Genomic DNA, 14,963 nt, shown 5'->3' with positions numbered 1-14,963 from the left:
TACTCACACCAACCATCGACGAACCACCGCTTATCATCCGCAGACCAACGGACTAACAGAGCGGCTCAGCAAGACGATCGCTGACATGATCTCCATGTAAGTCGACGTGGAGCACAAGACGTGGGACGAGGTGTTGCCGCACGTTACGTTTGCGTACAACACAGCGGTTCAAGAAACCACGGGAGTGACGCCTTTCCAACTGGTACACGGCCGGGCGGTTACCACAATGCTCGACGCCATGCTGCCTCACGTGCCAACCGATTATGGCAACAACGACGCTCAACTGATCTCCCAGCGCGCGGAGGAAGCTCGTCAGCTGGCAAGAATCTAGATTCAAGACCAACAGCGAGTCGACGCAAGCCGGTATAACCTTCGTCGCCGGGACGTCCACTTTCAACCCGGAGACCGGGTATGGGTTTGGACACCAATACGGCGCCGCGGTCTCAGCGAGAAGCTTCTGAAACGCTATTTCGGACCCTACAAGATCATCCGACGGCTCGGCGATCTGAACTACGAAGTCCTTCCCGACGGAACGCGCCCATCTGCAAGACGTCAGCCGCGACCCGAGGTGGTGCACGTCGTCCGGCTGAAGCCGTATTACGAACGATAGAACTTTTTACTCTTGTCGACGAGTGAACTGTGAACTCTGAACTGTGGCTCGCGATTCTGCTGTCGTTTTGTTTTGGATTTGTTTTTGTTTGCTTTTTTTCGTTTTGTGGTGCATCGGGACGATGCGCTTTTAAAGCGGGGGATAATGCCGCGCGCAGGGTCACGGACTTCTAGAACTTTCTCGTTTATTCTTGCTCCAGACATAAATTATGTCGTTTATCCCTGCTTATGTTGTTCTAGAAAGTGCGTGTTCATGCTCGCCCCGCGCGTGCTACGCTCGAACCTTCTCCGCCGAATCTTCGAGATAGTGACTCACTCTAGATAAGACGCCGTTCGCGACCTTGTCGAGTCAGTCTCGCCCCTGCGCTCGATCCTGCGGTTTCGCCGACATCGACGCCCACGACGCTCTGCTGTTTTCTTTCGTACCCTTTTATTTTTGGCACAAGTTCGCCACATTAAACGTTTATTTTTTTCTGTTTATTTTTTTTTTGGTCACCACTCGTGACAATATTCATGATCAGAAAGCTAATTGTGGTGACAATGTATATAATAGTTTCTTCGGTCTATTTATGGTCCTAAATATATATATGCATATATCAAGATCAACAGCAATACAGTAAACATAAAAGCAGTCCCTGTAATAATTTATATTTAAAGATTTATAGAACTTCTTACTTCTTTCCTACTTCTTGAAAGTAGATAAAATGTCAAATAAAATAGAATTCATGGAAGCTGGTCTTGACAAGAACATTTTCTCTTTAACTGCATTCTTTAGGTTGCTTATGCAGGTAGCCTTGCGAATGAAGTTTTAAAGGCTAAATACTATATTCGTATTCCCTGCAGTTCCACCAATCAAACTGAACCGCAATATGTCCGTTAAATGTCTTGATACTGGACGAGAAGCTAATTAAATGACTCGGAAGCAAATTTAATTAACAACGACAAGTATCTTTAATCTAGCTGCCCCAGCTGAGCTGCTCTACATTATGGTTCGTCTTCAAACGAAGGAGGTTAGCTTGCCCAATAAGTGCTCTCGAAACCCTTAATGTTTATCTTAACGCAATATCTAGGAGATGACAGCTAATTTTGAATCAAATACAGAAGCTACCTTGTGTGCGTCTCCGAGTTCCATCTTGAAGTTTTGCACCATACTAGCGGTGAAGTACAATACTTGAAAAAGAGCCAACTTATATCCGACGCAACAGCGCGGTCCAACACCGAAAGGCTGGAATGCTCTCTTGCAGTACGTTCCTTCGTTTTCGGGACTAAACCTGTAATTGACAATCATAATGCGAGCGTGATACTCGCGGAGCGAACCAGACTTTTACGCAACCCGTTCCTAGTGACGGCTTACTTCTACCTAGTTACCCATTGTAACGAAGTAATAACCTAGTTACTTTTAAAAGAAGGAACGGGTAAAAGTATTTTGTGTTTTTGGTAAACTAACTAGTAATGGCATTGAATGACTTCTGGAGGGGAACGTCTGCAATAAAAATACTGAACCCAGTTCTCATCCTTAGCTCGCGCCTGTAATCTGCACGACTATTAAATGCTCAATAGGCCATAAATAGGGTATGTACTTGGACTACTTGGATATTTATTGTACAGGTTAAAAGCGCTAAAAAGATCACGGAGTAGTTAAAGGGCGACGAAAACCGTTCTGCGGTGGTCGTCGTCCTTTGACCTATGGGTTGTCTTTTTAGCGCTTTTATTGTGTACAGGGCCGTAAAACTTTGTACACAAGGTGCATCAACATAGCTACAGTTACTCCTAAATGAAGGCGTTATAGAAACAAAACAAAAATATAGAAACTACGGATGTTGGGACCTGCTGTGCTACTGTCTGAAAAACGACAGATGCAGAGCAATGATAATATGACGCGTTATTTCCAAGCCGAGGCAATGCGTCATTTTTTTTAAAATCTCAGTACAGAGTAACGTACTTAATTACTTTTTGATTGAGTTACATGTAACGGTGTTTGATTACTTTATTGCAGTAACTATACATGTCTGGAACAAGTTCGCGATAGCCAGTCATAGCTTTTTCCTCATGATTGAATGGTTTCATATTTATTCGCTGAGTTTTCGGGGCGAAACTTAGGTGGTAAACTTTGAGGTTCGTCTGGGCAGCAATACCTTTGTGTCAATATGTCCGCCCCCTATACAGTATGGGCTGAAATTCCCACTCCAAACTCTTCCTTGGCATCACTTGCCACAGGCTATATTATGTCTCAAATTATGAAATATTTTAAAGATTGAGACTACGGCTACGCGTTTGACCGATCAACCCACCGATAAAAAAATCAATGCTTTAGTCACGATTAAAATTTTTAACCGGTTAAGCCGATCAATTTGAGAAAATGACGGAAAACTTCAACGTTTGACCACGCAGACGTGGACGAGTACACCAGTATGAAAGCACACTTTCGAAAAAATGCCGACTTAAAGTAAACTGTAGCGGCGAACTTTGTAACTCCAGACGAGTGAAGAAGGTTACACGTGTCCCAGCAACTTCAACACGTGCGAGTGTCCGTTTAGCAGAGCAAAGACAATTCTGAACAATCAAAGGAGTTCGCTATTGCCGGAGATTATCAACGCATCTCGGTTCTCTGAGATTGAAGTAATAATTTGTGAGTGTGGGTGTCTTTTGACTGTTGTAAACCACGTATCAAGATTGATTTAAACTTTTAATTTGTACTGCGCCGTTTATTAAATAGTCAGCAGAGAAAAAACAGTTAATTTTTACTTTTTGAAAACTATTTTGCATGGGAATGAACGAAACCGATTAATGGTTTTATTACTCGATTATAGGATTGCGATCAATAGGGTTAAACTTCTTAATCGACGAGAAGCCGAGAGGCCAGCCTTGCGTTCTATCACATGTTTTCATGGAAAGTCCTTTACAAAGGGACCAGTAAACTGAAGAAGCCTGAAGGGTTGTTTCAGCTTATAGTTTCCGCGCAAGTACTTTCGCAGACACTACTAGCGATGCGGAGGGCAAGTTCGTCTGCTTCTTGCGCAGGGGGTAGCGGTGACGTCAGAACGCCGAGCCCTGATTGGCTGATCGCGACCCCCTATCTGAGCGTCGTCTGCTCCTTTGCAACGTCGTCTGCTCGCAACGTCGTCTGCGTCTCTCTTACCTTTCCTGCGACTTTCGGAAGTGCAGAGGCCAGAGGCCAGGTTCACAAAACGATCTTACGCCAGAAATATGCGTAAGGCAAAACTTGAGTACAAATTTGTATTCACGAAACGAAATTTTCGTAAGTTTTGCGCAGGTTACAACGAAATCCTACGACAGCTCCGAAGCTGTCTTACGTACTTCTTACGATCAAATCAGCGTGGCCGACAGCGTCGCGGTCGCGACGACCGACGGACAATTATTTCTCTACGTGCCCTTCTCACGCGTCCCGACTTCAAGCAGCAAGAAAAACGTAAAAGGTACTTAAAACAGACCACGACGAACAAGAACGCTGGATCCACAAACACCCGGGAAGAGCTCCAACGGCCACGATTCCACCGACAACGACCAAGCGAGCTCGGCACTCCGACTCGGCGACCGTCTGCCCACAACCGGCTGGCGTGCTGAATGGAATATGCCCGCGCGACCCTTGTGAACCCTTCCCGTCTTATACTTTGATTGCTGACCTCAATTTTAAGTTAAGAGGTCAATCTCTTCCTCTTGTCATCTCCTTGTTTTCCGAGGCAACGGTGACTCTTGCCGGTAAAAAGGCGGTGGATCTCCGACAAACGCAGGAAAGGTAACGCAGCCATCGCTTTGACTAGCAGACGTAAAGCAGACGACGTTAACTGCGCCAACCCGCCGACGCCGTTAAAGAGTGAGGAGTCTCGCCGCACACGAAAGGAGGGAAACAGTATTTGTGAGGGAACTTGCGGACACTAACCACGCTCACTCTCGGTTCTTAGCAAACAAACCTCGGCGCCTCGTTACACCTCGCCAGTGAGTCCTTTGACTTCCCTCCTTGATGCGCGTCTGCTAGTTGTTAGACAAAAACAACGTACTGCTCAAATTATTTCCTCTGCCCTCTCTGAAAGGCGAAGTTGAGCTCGCTCGACTTTCGAAAGTCGCAGGAAACGTACAGGCGACGTTGCGAGCAGACGACGTTGCAAAGGAGCAGAAGACGCTGAGATAGGGGTTCGCGATCAGCCAATCAGGGCTCGGCGTTCTGACGTCACTGCTACTTCCTTTCTCATGCGCAGTCGACGAAAATGAGCCCACTTGCGAGGCGTGTAGCACGGCAGCCGTGGCCGTTCCGCACCCACAGCGCCACATGGCAGGGATATTCTTAAACACCACGCCTACTCCGCCTACTCTGCGCGATGGGATTGCTCTTTCACGTTGCAATAACACCATCTCCTTGTCTGCTAGGTACAAAGCAGACGCCGTCGCAGCACGTGCAGGTGTTTGGTTCACGGGCTTTTGCGGGTGCCTCTTTCGGTACTGAGATTCCCAATGTGATAGAAACGAATCAGCCAATCATCCAACGAAGATGACATACCGAGACAAGCACAATTAGCAAAACAATGGGAGTGCAACTTCGTCTGCATCTTTTGCAGGGGTTTCGCTGACTTCAAAACGCCGAGCTCTGACTGACTCTGATATAAGGATAGTGGTAGATCTTAAGGCAGGTTGCTTTGAGCTCAACTCACTATTCTTCAATCAGAGTCAATATAGGTTTTTGCGTTCTGACGTCACCACAACCCTTGCAAAAGAAGCAGACGAGCTTGTGCTCCAGATTCTGACAAACGACACTCCAGGAACAGGCGGCAACACTTATGCTTAGCTCGGTGTCTCCATTTCGTTGGTTGTTTGCCCGACTCGTTTCGCTAACTCGAGGAATCATCGTACTGAAAGAGGCACCCCAAAAAGCGGAAGCAAACACCGGCAAGCGCTGTGGCGGTGTCGCCTAGCAGACGACAAGAAGAGAGTGTGATCGCTACCCGGAAAAGTGATTTAACCGCAAAGGGTAGGCGGGATAGGCGCGGTGTTTCGGAATGAACCTTTTGTGTGGTGATACGGGTACAGAACGGCCACGACTGCCGTGTTATAACTAGTAGTGTCCGTGCAACTACATCCGTAAGTTTGTCTTCAAAGTTTAAATAAATATATTAGGAGGTACGTATTATTTTTTTTCTTACCCGTAAGATAATGAATGACAGTGCGCAACACCGCATCAGTCTTGGTAAACAGATAGCGGTTTGGAATACTCCCCAGAATGGCGGAGAACAAGTAAATGAGCAGTCGGCCAAAAGTTTTGGCACACGTTTTTTTTTTTTTCTACACCCAGTATCGAGAGGTCAAAGCAGCGGATAGAACGTGCACAGATATTATTGAATTAGTTTTATGGTATAAATAAGATTACGTACGCTAAAGTGAAAACAAGCGTAGATTTCACTCGTGTGGCAGGCGACCATGACCTGAAAACCAATTTTTCTTATACATTCAATTATTGAGAGTTTGAGTAAAAATGCTTAAATGTTAGGAACCTCGCTTAAACGAAGCGAAGAGATATGGCATCTCTCTAGCCACCCTCACTGCTTTCATTGTTTGTCGACACAGTAAAAGCTGCCACCGTAGATAGTCAATGTTTTAAGGGCACTTAATGTTATGTATTGATGGTAGTTGTCTTTCAAATAAACGAGCAAATTAAATTAATAATTCAATGCAAGCGCTGCTTCAAAAGTGCCCAGGTTGGTACATTCTTCAGAACTTGAAGTCTGCGTTTCTCAGTAAAACAGTGGTTGCCAGTACCGGCATATCGGAGGATATTAGTCTGTCAGCGGTACCTTCATATAAATCTATGATGGGCACATCCCATCTAGTGTACATTCGTACAGTCTTTTAAATGAAGATTGATTTTCGTTGCATTTAACCACCAAAAAAATTTTTTAACGCATTAAGTGAAGGCTATCACGAAAGGTAAAACTAATATTTAGGGATGTAAACCAACCCTCCATTAAAACGCTGTGCATAGTTACCTGTCAGGATCAAACTTGTTTGGGTCAGTCCAATATTGTGGATCTCTATGTAGTTGCATCACGGGTGCCATGATACACGTTCCGGCCTTAAATGTTGTACCCTTGTACTCAAAGCTGTTCTTTGCAGTTCTTGTGTGGAACCTGGGAATTTTGATGACATTTCACGCAAATGAGCAGATTTGTGTTAAATGGGAGAGGCTATTATATGGCTTAACAAGCAGCCCTCCTATGTAACTGACTCCACATTAATGTTTGATGCACATCAGTTCTCGAGTATTAAAAATTGCCAGCTTTTTAACTAATAAAGGTGCCACATTTGAATTACGTAAATTGAATATATGGATGGTTATTCTGCGAAAATTAGCTTATTTAGCAACACTTACGGAAGTGTGAAGACGGAAAGTATACAATTTCATAGTTTACAATCACCACGAGGACACATATTATTATCATTACACATCAGTAATTTTTTTTTCAAAGACGAGGGCATTTATTCTAGACTTCTACTACATTTTACGAATTTACAAGAACGCACATAATTTCAATACTAACAGTACCTAGGTGAACCTACCCGAAACAACTGCGTCGTCCGAAAGGTTTCACTCTATTCTGGGTACGTACAGACTCCTGATCGCATACCTGAGTTTTCTTTAGCTAATGTTTACGCTTTGTCCGTTGGAAAATATGGAAGAATAAAATGCAAAACAGTGCTGCCTTAAGAATTCGAGCCAAGTGATGCCAACTCACGTAAGTGAGGGGGGGTAAAATCGCAGCGTCTCGTTCATGACCTGCGTCATGTATTTCAGTTTGTGAACCGTGGTGTCATAATCCAGACATCCCTGTTGGATTATATATTCAAGAAATAATATAATTAATAACACGGAGCCAACACGCCTTTTTCTGCGTTGAATAGCGCAACACACCTGGGTAAAATAAGACACCTTCTGCTATTTAAATAATATGTAGAAATGGACGCATGTTAGGAGAGTAACAACATATACTTAACGACCCAGATGTTTAACCTTTTAAGAAAGAAAGATTTAATTTAAAATGCGTCAAATTGAGATGTCAAATGTTACATATATCACATGAGCGGTAGGTGCTCACATGCAGAGCCGTATATGTAGAGAGTTTGGTCATTCGTTGGGAAGTTTAGTGGACAAATGAGGAGGCGCTATTGGCCTAAAGCGGGCTGGGCGTGTTCCAGAGCGTCTTGAGAAATGCGAATGGGACCAACCAGAAGCCGGAAATAATACCCTGACGGTGGTCGTGAGAAACAAACCTGATAACTGCATCGGAGTAACTCTCGGTGACTGAAAATATGGTACACATGATGTTTCAATCACGCTCATCCAAAATGATGGTGGAAGAGTGCGACTAGCGGAAAGATCGACATAATCCTTACGCCAAGCGCTGAGGGCCGGGAATCTGCCGTCCGAGCGGTCACACTCTGTCCGCGCAAAACAGAGTTGAGCGGCGCATTCGTTTCTTACATCTTTCTGCATGATCACGATCAAAACAACACGTGCACCCTATTTTCAACCACGAAGAGTCACTACACTTCAATCTTACGTACTTATTAAAACCATATACGAACATATACCTTTGATCAGAACTGTTTTTCGCTACCACCACTAGGGGATTCTTTTCCGCTTCTGGTCGGTCAAGAGAGCATGCCAAGCCCTCTTTCGGAATCTGACGCACGCCCTGGCTCTGCCCGCGCCTCCCATTGACCAAACTCTCTGCACACACGGCTCTGCTCATATGTACAATTTTATATAATATTATGTGTTGGTTTTATGCGTCTAAATAAGATTTTTCGCTGTGTAATATGAAGATTATACATATAATGTAACTTTGAATAAGAATAATTTAAATGATGAGTAACCTATGAACGCTATAGGAAAACATTATTGTTGTAAATTAGGAACATATATACATTAATATAGACGAACTATTTATTCTTCGTGTAGATTTTAAAAATATTCGGCGTGGGTGTTTAGAATTTGGAGGAAGAAGGCTTTACTATTTCTTTCTTCATTTTATGACTTTTTTAGCTAGCAGTTTTCCGAATTATGTAATGTGCATGAACGGCTGCGGACTAAATTAGTTTTTTAGGTGGCGTCAATTTGTATGTTTTTGTGTTAAATTTACTTATTGACATGAATAAATCCCGTCTTCCTATGAGTTATTTGAATTGAATAAAATATTATTGTGTAATCTCTTATGACTTTTCCTTAAATCATAAATTGGTGATGTGTGTGTTTATGCTTGTTTTCTTTAAATATGAGCTAATACATTGTTCTTTTTGATTCTTACATTTTAATCCCAGAAACAAAACGTGTCACGCTGTTAACAAAATGTAACGTGCCCCTTACTGAAAAATAATAAGATCTGATCTCATTTCCTATGATGTCTTGACAAAGAAAATACATACATTGAATTACTTGTTTGACAGGTAGTGTAGTTAAATATTTAGTACCCTTGGTAGTGAGTAAATATTACAGGAGCATTACCGAACTTGAAATTGCGTCCTTCACTTCCTGCCTCACTTTCTCTTGAATTTCTGGATGCATAGCGAGTAACATGGACATGAAGCTCAATGTCACCGCAGTGGTCTGAAATCTGTAAAAATAATCATTGATTTATAAGCATTTAAACTTTATAAATTGTTACATTTTCAGGATGACACATTACCTAGAATCATCCGTCAATTTTTATTTCTTAATCTTCTTAAACTGTTGGAATTATGGTATTTAAATATGCATTTCAAGTTCATTCTAATTTTCGATTTTCTATACATATATCAACTACGAATAAAATGCGATACCACACTTTGACTCCAAATGCCCATGAATATTTTTATCATCATGAGTGTCAAAAAGTGTGAAGAGAAAGCGGCATTTCAAAGATCGCCCTTGTCTTTGACACCTCAAATAGATTTAGAATTAAAAAAAAACGCGTTGCGACGTTTGCGTTAAACTTGATGGCGCGAAACTTCAATTCTGGAACCACGGATTTACCAAAAATATCTACAATAATTATTTCTAAATGTACCTGAGTTGATGCTGTAAAAAATAAAGCTCCCACAAACGACTGGAGATTCCCGCTTTCAGTTGGACGCTGACATGCTCAAATAAACAACAAAAAAAATCCTTTCTACGCCCACCACTAGAGTAAAGGCATGTAATAAAACCGCTCTCCTTAGTTCCAAAATCATAATAATCATTTTCGTTTGAGCGCTCTTATGATCGACAACGCCATTATTGGGAATTCGGGCGCACTCCGGTTGGCCGTCAGCGACATATAAATTTCGGCCCTCCTCACTCTTACGTTACTGAGAGCTTAAGATGAACTGACCATGGCTCGTTTTGAGCGTCTTATTCTTACACAGCAGCCAGTAATATTTAGGCATTACAGGCAAATAACTGAAGGAATCAAGAAGCAAGAAGGATGAATATCACAAGCCTCGCCAAGCATTTTTTAAACATTCAGAAGCCGTAAGGAAACAGACGTCTAATCAGATTTTATTTCTTATTAACCGTGGTGAAGATAAAGGGTGTTAGAAACGTGTTAATTAAAAGGCAAAATGCCGCCGAACGTTTTCGCTTACCCTCCAAGAAAGAGAACTGTCGTCAGCAACACCAACTCTTCTTCGGACAGGCGCCGAAATTCTTGAAGCCCGCCTGTTTGTTTAAAGTATATATATATATATATATATATATATATATATATATATTTGCATATAAGATATCCTTCAGACCAGAAAAAGACTGAGGTTAAAGACACAATGGTTCCATGCCTAGAGTTTTTCTTTTGCGTTCACCTTGTATTATGCACACAAACATGAGACTAAAAACGTTTTTCTGTAAACCTTGCAGCTGTTTTAAGTAAATCTTTCTTTGAGAAGAGGTTTGTGAAAGCTAAATATATCTTAAAGTTCATTACCATGATCATGGCTCGTTTTTTTGTGAAGTGTTCGCGTCTACTTTCAAACAAAGTATTTTGGGAGTACAAAATATTGTAAAAGACACTTATTGTTATTTTTTATACTAAACTAGGATGTGATTTAAGATTCTACCACGAACCACCTAGGTGATTCGAATTCGATACCTTTAGTAAAGTGCTTGGAATGCAGTTCGGCTTCCAATAGGTTCTGCAGCATGTCGTTTCTTCGTAGCTGAAAGACATATGGCAGTTTTTATTGAGTGATGTGCATGAAGACGAAAGTTTTATTTTAAATTACAAAATATATATCTGAGAAAATTTTTAAATTATGCCAACGTGTACAATTCGAATCACTGCAGAAACATCGGAGGCCCTCACTTAAGGCTGGTTCCCACACTTGGGACTGCTTACATCTGGAGAAGCTTAAAAATGACTTCAAACATCTTCAGCCGTAAGCCGTCACAAGAGGCTGAACCGGCACTTAGATTAAAAATTGAATAGCCTATGAATGTGATAAAAACTGAAAAAAGTCTACCAGTTGTGGGCACCCTGGCGGCTCCCAAGCCAAGTTGCCCGACTGCGAGGCTCAAGCCGAACTTTTCCCGCGTGGCGGCGACGTCACGCCAGCCACGCGCACATCGGATGCGCCGCCTTGATAAGGCAGATCAGAGGCGGCGCACGGGGAGTCGCTGCCTGGACTCCGGCACCGCCGGTAGCAATGTTAATCGTCTTGTCCACGTCCCATTAAATGTAGTTTCTTGTTGTTGAAACCGTCGGCTCCGTGTTATTCCTCCGGGTCGGGTATGCAGCAAGGCAAACCGACCACACAGTTCACACATAAGCAATCGTTAATAAGGTACACAACAATTATGCGTGGCAATTTGTTTTTAGTTGTAGACTGGTATTAAAAGTAAGCTATTACATTTGAAAGCCGCTAGTTTGTTACTTTCGTACTTCGGGTGTATAGCAATTAACTAAAATATTTTAGGCGCGATAGTTTTGTTACTTAATAATGATATCAAGGTTTTTCCAATGCAAATTATAACAGAAACATCGGCCTGAAAACGTTGATAGTGTTTTCATATGCCTATGATAACAATAAACGCAGTGCAAGGGGTTGCTTCTAGATCACTTAAGGCATTAACAGTAACAATAAAGATTAACAAAAGTAGTATAACCCAGTATTGCAATCCACGTTCCCATTGCAATGCCAAAATCCAATCTTTAAAACTTTTTGAGAATGAATTTAAAGCTTTGCTTCGACACATGGGCGGTATGGTCACAGAAAAAAGTCGCATACTTTAGGATTTTTTGTTCTGAGTCGAACAACCTTCTTCATCTCTTCGGCAAATATATTCATGGTAAAACTTCCGAGTATACGATTAATCCAAAAGAATGGCTTCATAAACACTCTGAGTGTCGTCATGCATTCTGCAGAAAGATGGGAAATATTTTCAAAATTATTGTTGGTACCTACATAAAAGCAAAAATAAAAGGTCATTTTTATTGTATGACACTTAAGATTGCTTCTTGTGTATTTTAATTATAATGTATGTAAAAGCCCGGTCAGGGTAGTTAAGTAAATTTAAATAGCAGTCCTTCAAGGCATCAGCTAGCTTTGAAGTTATTTTTTGCTAGATGTGCATTTGTCTTGAGCTTAGTTTTATGAAAGGAGTACTTTGTAGACACTAGCCAATTTCTTAATCACGCCCGGCGTTTTGTGCAGGCTTAGTCTTTCAGATAATAAGAGACATAACTTAAAGTTATATTTCAAACAGATTTTAGAAAACGCCGTTATATGATAGTTGAAAATTACTCAGTATACGTATCTAGCTATAAGTTGTATCTCATAAATTAAACTCGTGTGGAAACAGAGATGCATGCAATTGAGGGCACGTGCTTCAAACTCAGCAGGTCACGATTTAGAGTGTTGAAGTTGATCTGATTAAAATACTTATTGAATTTGACTTATTATTTAGTATTTGTGCTTTGTGCATTAAAACATGTCTGACGCAGATATACCCGCAACCCACCTTCTACCACGTTGATAAAAAATAAATATCATGCCAGTTCACAGTACGTGAAGCTGGAGTTATCTACTTTGATACCTCTTTTTATGGTTCTGCTTCCTTCCTACCCTATATATGTAATGAAAGAGCCTTTCGTAAAGTCTCAAGCATATACCAAAAGCCTGGTGCATGAAGTACTGGTGCAGTTACAAGTAGAATTCCGTCACAGCGGCGAAAATTTGAACTACACTTCGCGTCGGGAAAAAGTGTTCCGCTTTCTTTCCTGCCTCCTAGGCGGTGGAGGAGGCGGGAGAGCTATCGCAACTCCACTTCCGGATTCGAACCATAGTTCTAGTTTTCGCCACATGGAGTTGTCTGTACGTGGCAAAGGTTCAAATATTGTAGTCGACAGGTGCATCGCTAGGCAGAGCACTCGCACGAAAAGAGGCCGCTTTGAAACCTTCGTTAATTTTTTCATTTTTTTTTTAAAAAAGGAAATCACCATCAGTGGATCCGGTTTTATTTCTGGGTCGCCCATCTCTTCATGCGCGAACAATGAAGACCAAAAGGCGAGAGTAGAGAGATGCGTTCAAAAATCGTTCACAATCTTTCTGGACCCTCGAAACAAAAGTAACACAACCTTATAGTTCAATGTTAACTGAAACCTTGGAGCGCTCTAGCTCCGTTCCCAACTCCGGCAATGTTGTGCATTTCAAGCCACGCACATGCAGAGTTACTAGCAACTTAAGAAGCAGACGGATTCGCGTCTAATGTTCACGCTTCTTTGTGAATCGTTGGTTGGCGTTCCTATTGGCTTAAGCTGAAATTCTATGGAATAACCAGAGATAATAAGGGCGATCGACATTTGCCACTCTCTGAACTCCCTAAGCTCTCAGTAACGTTTTCCTCAGTGACAGATTAAAAAAAAAAAACGCATGGAGTGGCTTATTATACGTGTGATTCTTTCTTCGTGATTTCTTCTTCGGCGTTCTAATCGGCGAATGCGGCAACCTTATTGGCTGCAATCTGAAAATAAGACACTCGGGTCCTCAATACGCCATGCATTTCCTACGTTGACACTCACTATTAGCGGCGTGCCCGACCAAAAGCGGCGCTGTGGTCGGCATTCGGGATTGGCCGAGCCATAGCTTCTTCGTGTACTGATGATGCTTACCAAGTCGCCGGCTTAGAGGGAGGCAAATTCTGCCAATCACGGCGAGGTACATCCTGGTCGTGATGTCACAAGCGGAAATGATAAGAGGGCGCCGGCGATATACCTCGGCGCCAATAGTGAAATTAACAAAATCAGTTGCCTCATCAAAAACGATACTCCTACGCGCCAATTTATCGCGTTTAACCTACCTACTGCGTACCTGCTTAAGAAAATACGCAAAAGAAGTACATTTTTTGCGGTCGACGTAAAAAAAGGGTGCACAGTAAGCCAACACGAGATACGTTATCTTTGTACAGTTAAGGTATCGCTGATACACGCTCTCGATAAAGAATAAAACGCAGAGTTAAAGAAGTCGCCTTGTTCTGTTATCGGTCATACACTCCCGTAGTATCTATCGGCTGAAATTAATCCAAAATATGCGTGAGTAGAATATTTCTTGGAGAGAAGGAATGCAGACGTAATACCAAAGGACTTCATTTCCGCAACTCTACTGACCGGAGTCTGTCCATGGACGCGGCCACTGAGGCGGATAGCTTTATCGACAGATAAGAAGCAGCAGCCGCATGCAGTCAGCAGAGGAGTCCAGCTGACAGCGCTCGCACATGAATGTGCTTTGTGTGCTAACGGTCATACTCGCAGGGGTCACCTCACTACGCCTGGGTACGGCGCTGACCGTCCCAGCAGCGGTCGACCCTTTCGGGATATTGTTAAAGACATCTTAAGGCTGTGCATAACCTAAACCAAATGTTTTTGCTTAGCTGAGAAAACATAACGTTGCCATTTGTTTCAAGGAAGGATAGTTGCTTTTCGTGGTCGGGACGGAAGAAAACTTAGGATAGCATTTTAATGCTCATCGTACCAAGGTACCAAAACGCAAACCAGTACTGCATATTCTAAATAATTCTGAAGCATCTACTTGCCTAAGAGAGCTCATGAAAACCAATAAATACGCTGTACAAAGGAAGATTAGCGATCGATGGGGTCATAAAACTGCTTTCAATGAAAAATAATGTACCCGACTTGGCGTTGAGGACAGTACTTCATAAGCTCACATCGTGCTTAGTGTAATATTTCAAAATTCCAGTTTTGCGCTGTTCTTCCGTACATTTTCTATAGCCATGCCAAGGGCTCCATGCACAAAAAAGATCATGCGATAATACTATAGAAGCCGCACTATATTTTCCGCAAGGCACTGGGCTGACCCAAAAACTCCAATCTACGGGGGAA

At 42.4% G+C, this 14,963-nt stretch overlaps 1 protein-coding gene across 1 annotated transcript in view; it reads right to left on the bottom strand.

Annotated features, from left to right (window-relative positions):
* Positions 1-14,963, bottom strand: part of LOC121838287 (cytochrome P450 3A6-like) — a 30,287-nt gene that overhangs the window by 3,621 nt on the left and 11,703 nt on the right. Inside the window, exons 7-13 of the mRNA XM_042294426.1 lie at positions 11,854-11,984; positions 10,719-10,785; positions 10,219-10,291; positions 9,122-9,230; positions 7,353-7,444; positions 6,606-6,746; positions 1,718-1,880 (exon numbers count right to left, since the gene is read on the bottom strand). Coding sequence (XP_042150360.1) covers positions 1,718-1,880; positions 6,606-6,746; positions 7,353-7,444; positions 9,122-9,230; positions 10,219-10,291; positions 10,719-10,785; positions 11,854-11,984 — 776 coding nt within the window. The remainder of the gene's footprint in view (positions 1-1,717; positions 1,881-6,605; positions 6,747-7,352; positions 7,445-9,121; positions 9,231-10,218; positions 10,292-10,718; positions 10,786-11,853; positions 11,985-14,963) is intronic.

This window comes from Ixodes scapularis, unplaced genomic scaffold, assembly GCF_016920785.2.
Source record: "Ixodes scapularis isolate PalLabHiFi unplaced genomic scaffold, ASM1692078v2 PGA_scaffold6__148_contigs__length_123643588, whole genome shotgun sequence".
NCBI classification, from domain to species: Eukaryota; Metazoa; Arthropoda; class Arachnida; order Ixodida; family Ixodidae; genus Ixodes; species Ixodes scapularis.
Note: the sequence above shows the minus strand (reverse complement) of the source record. Positions and strands in the feature narration are given on the sequence as shown.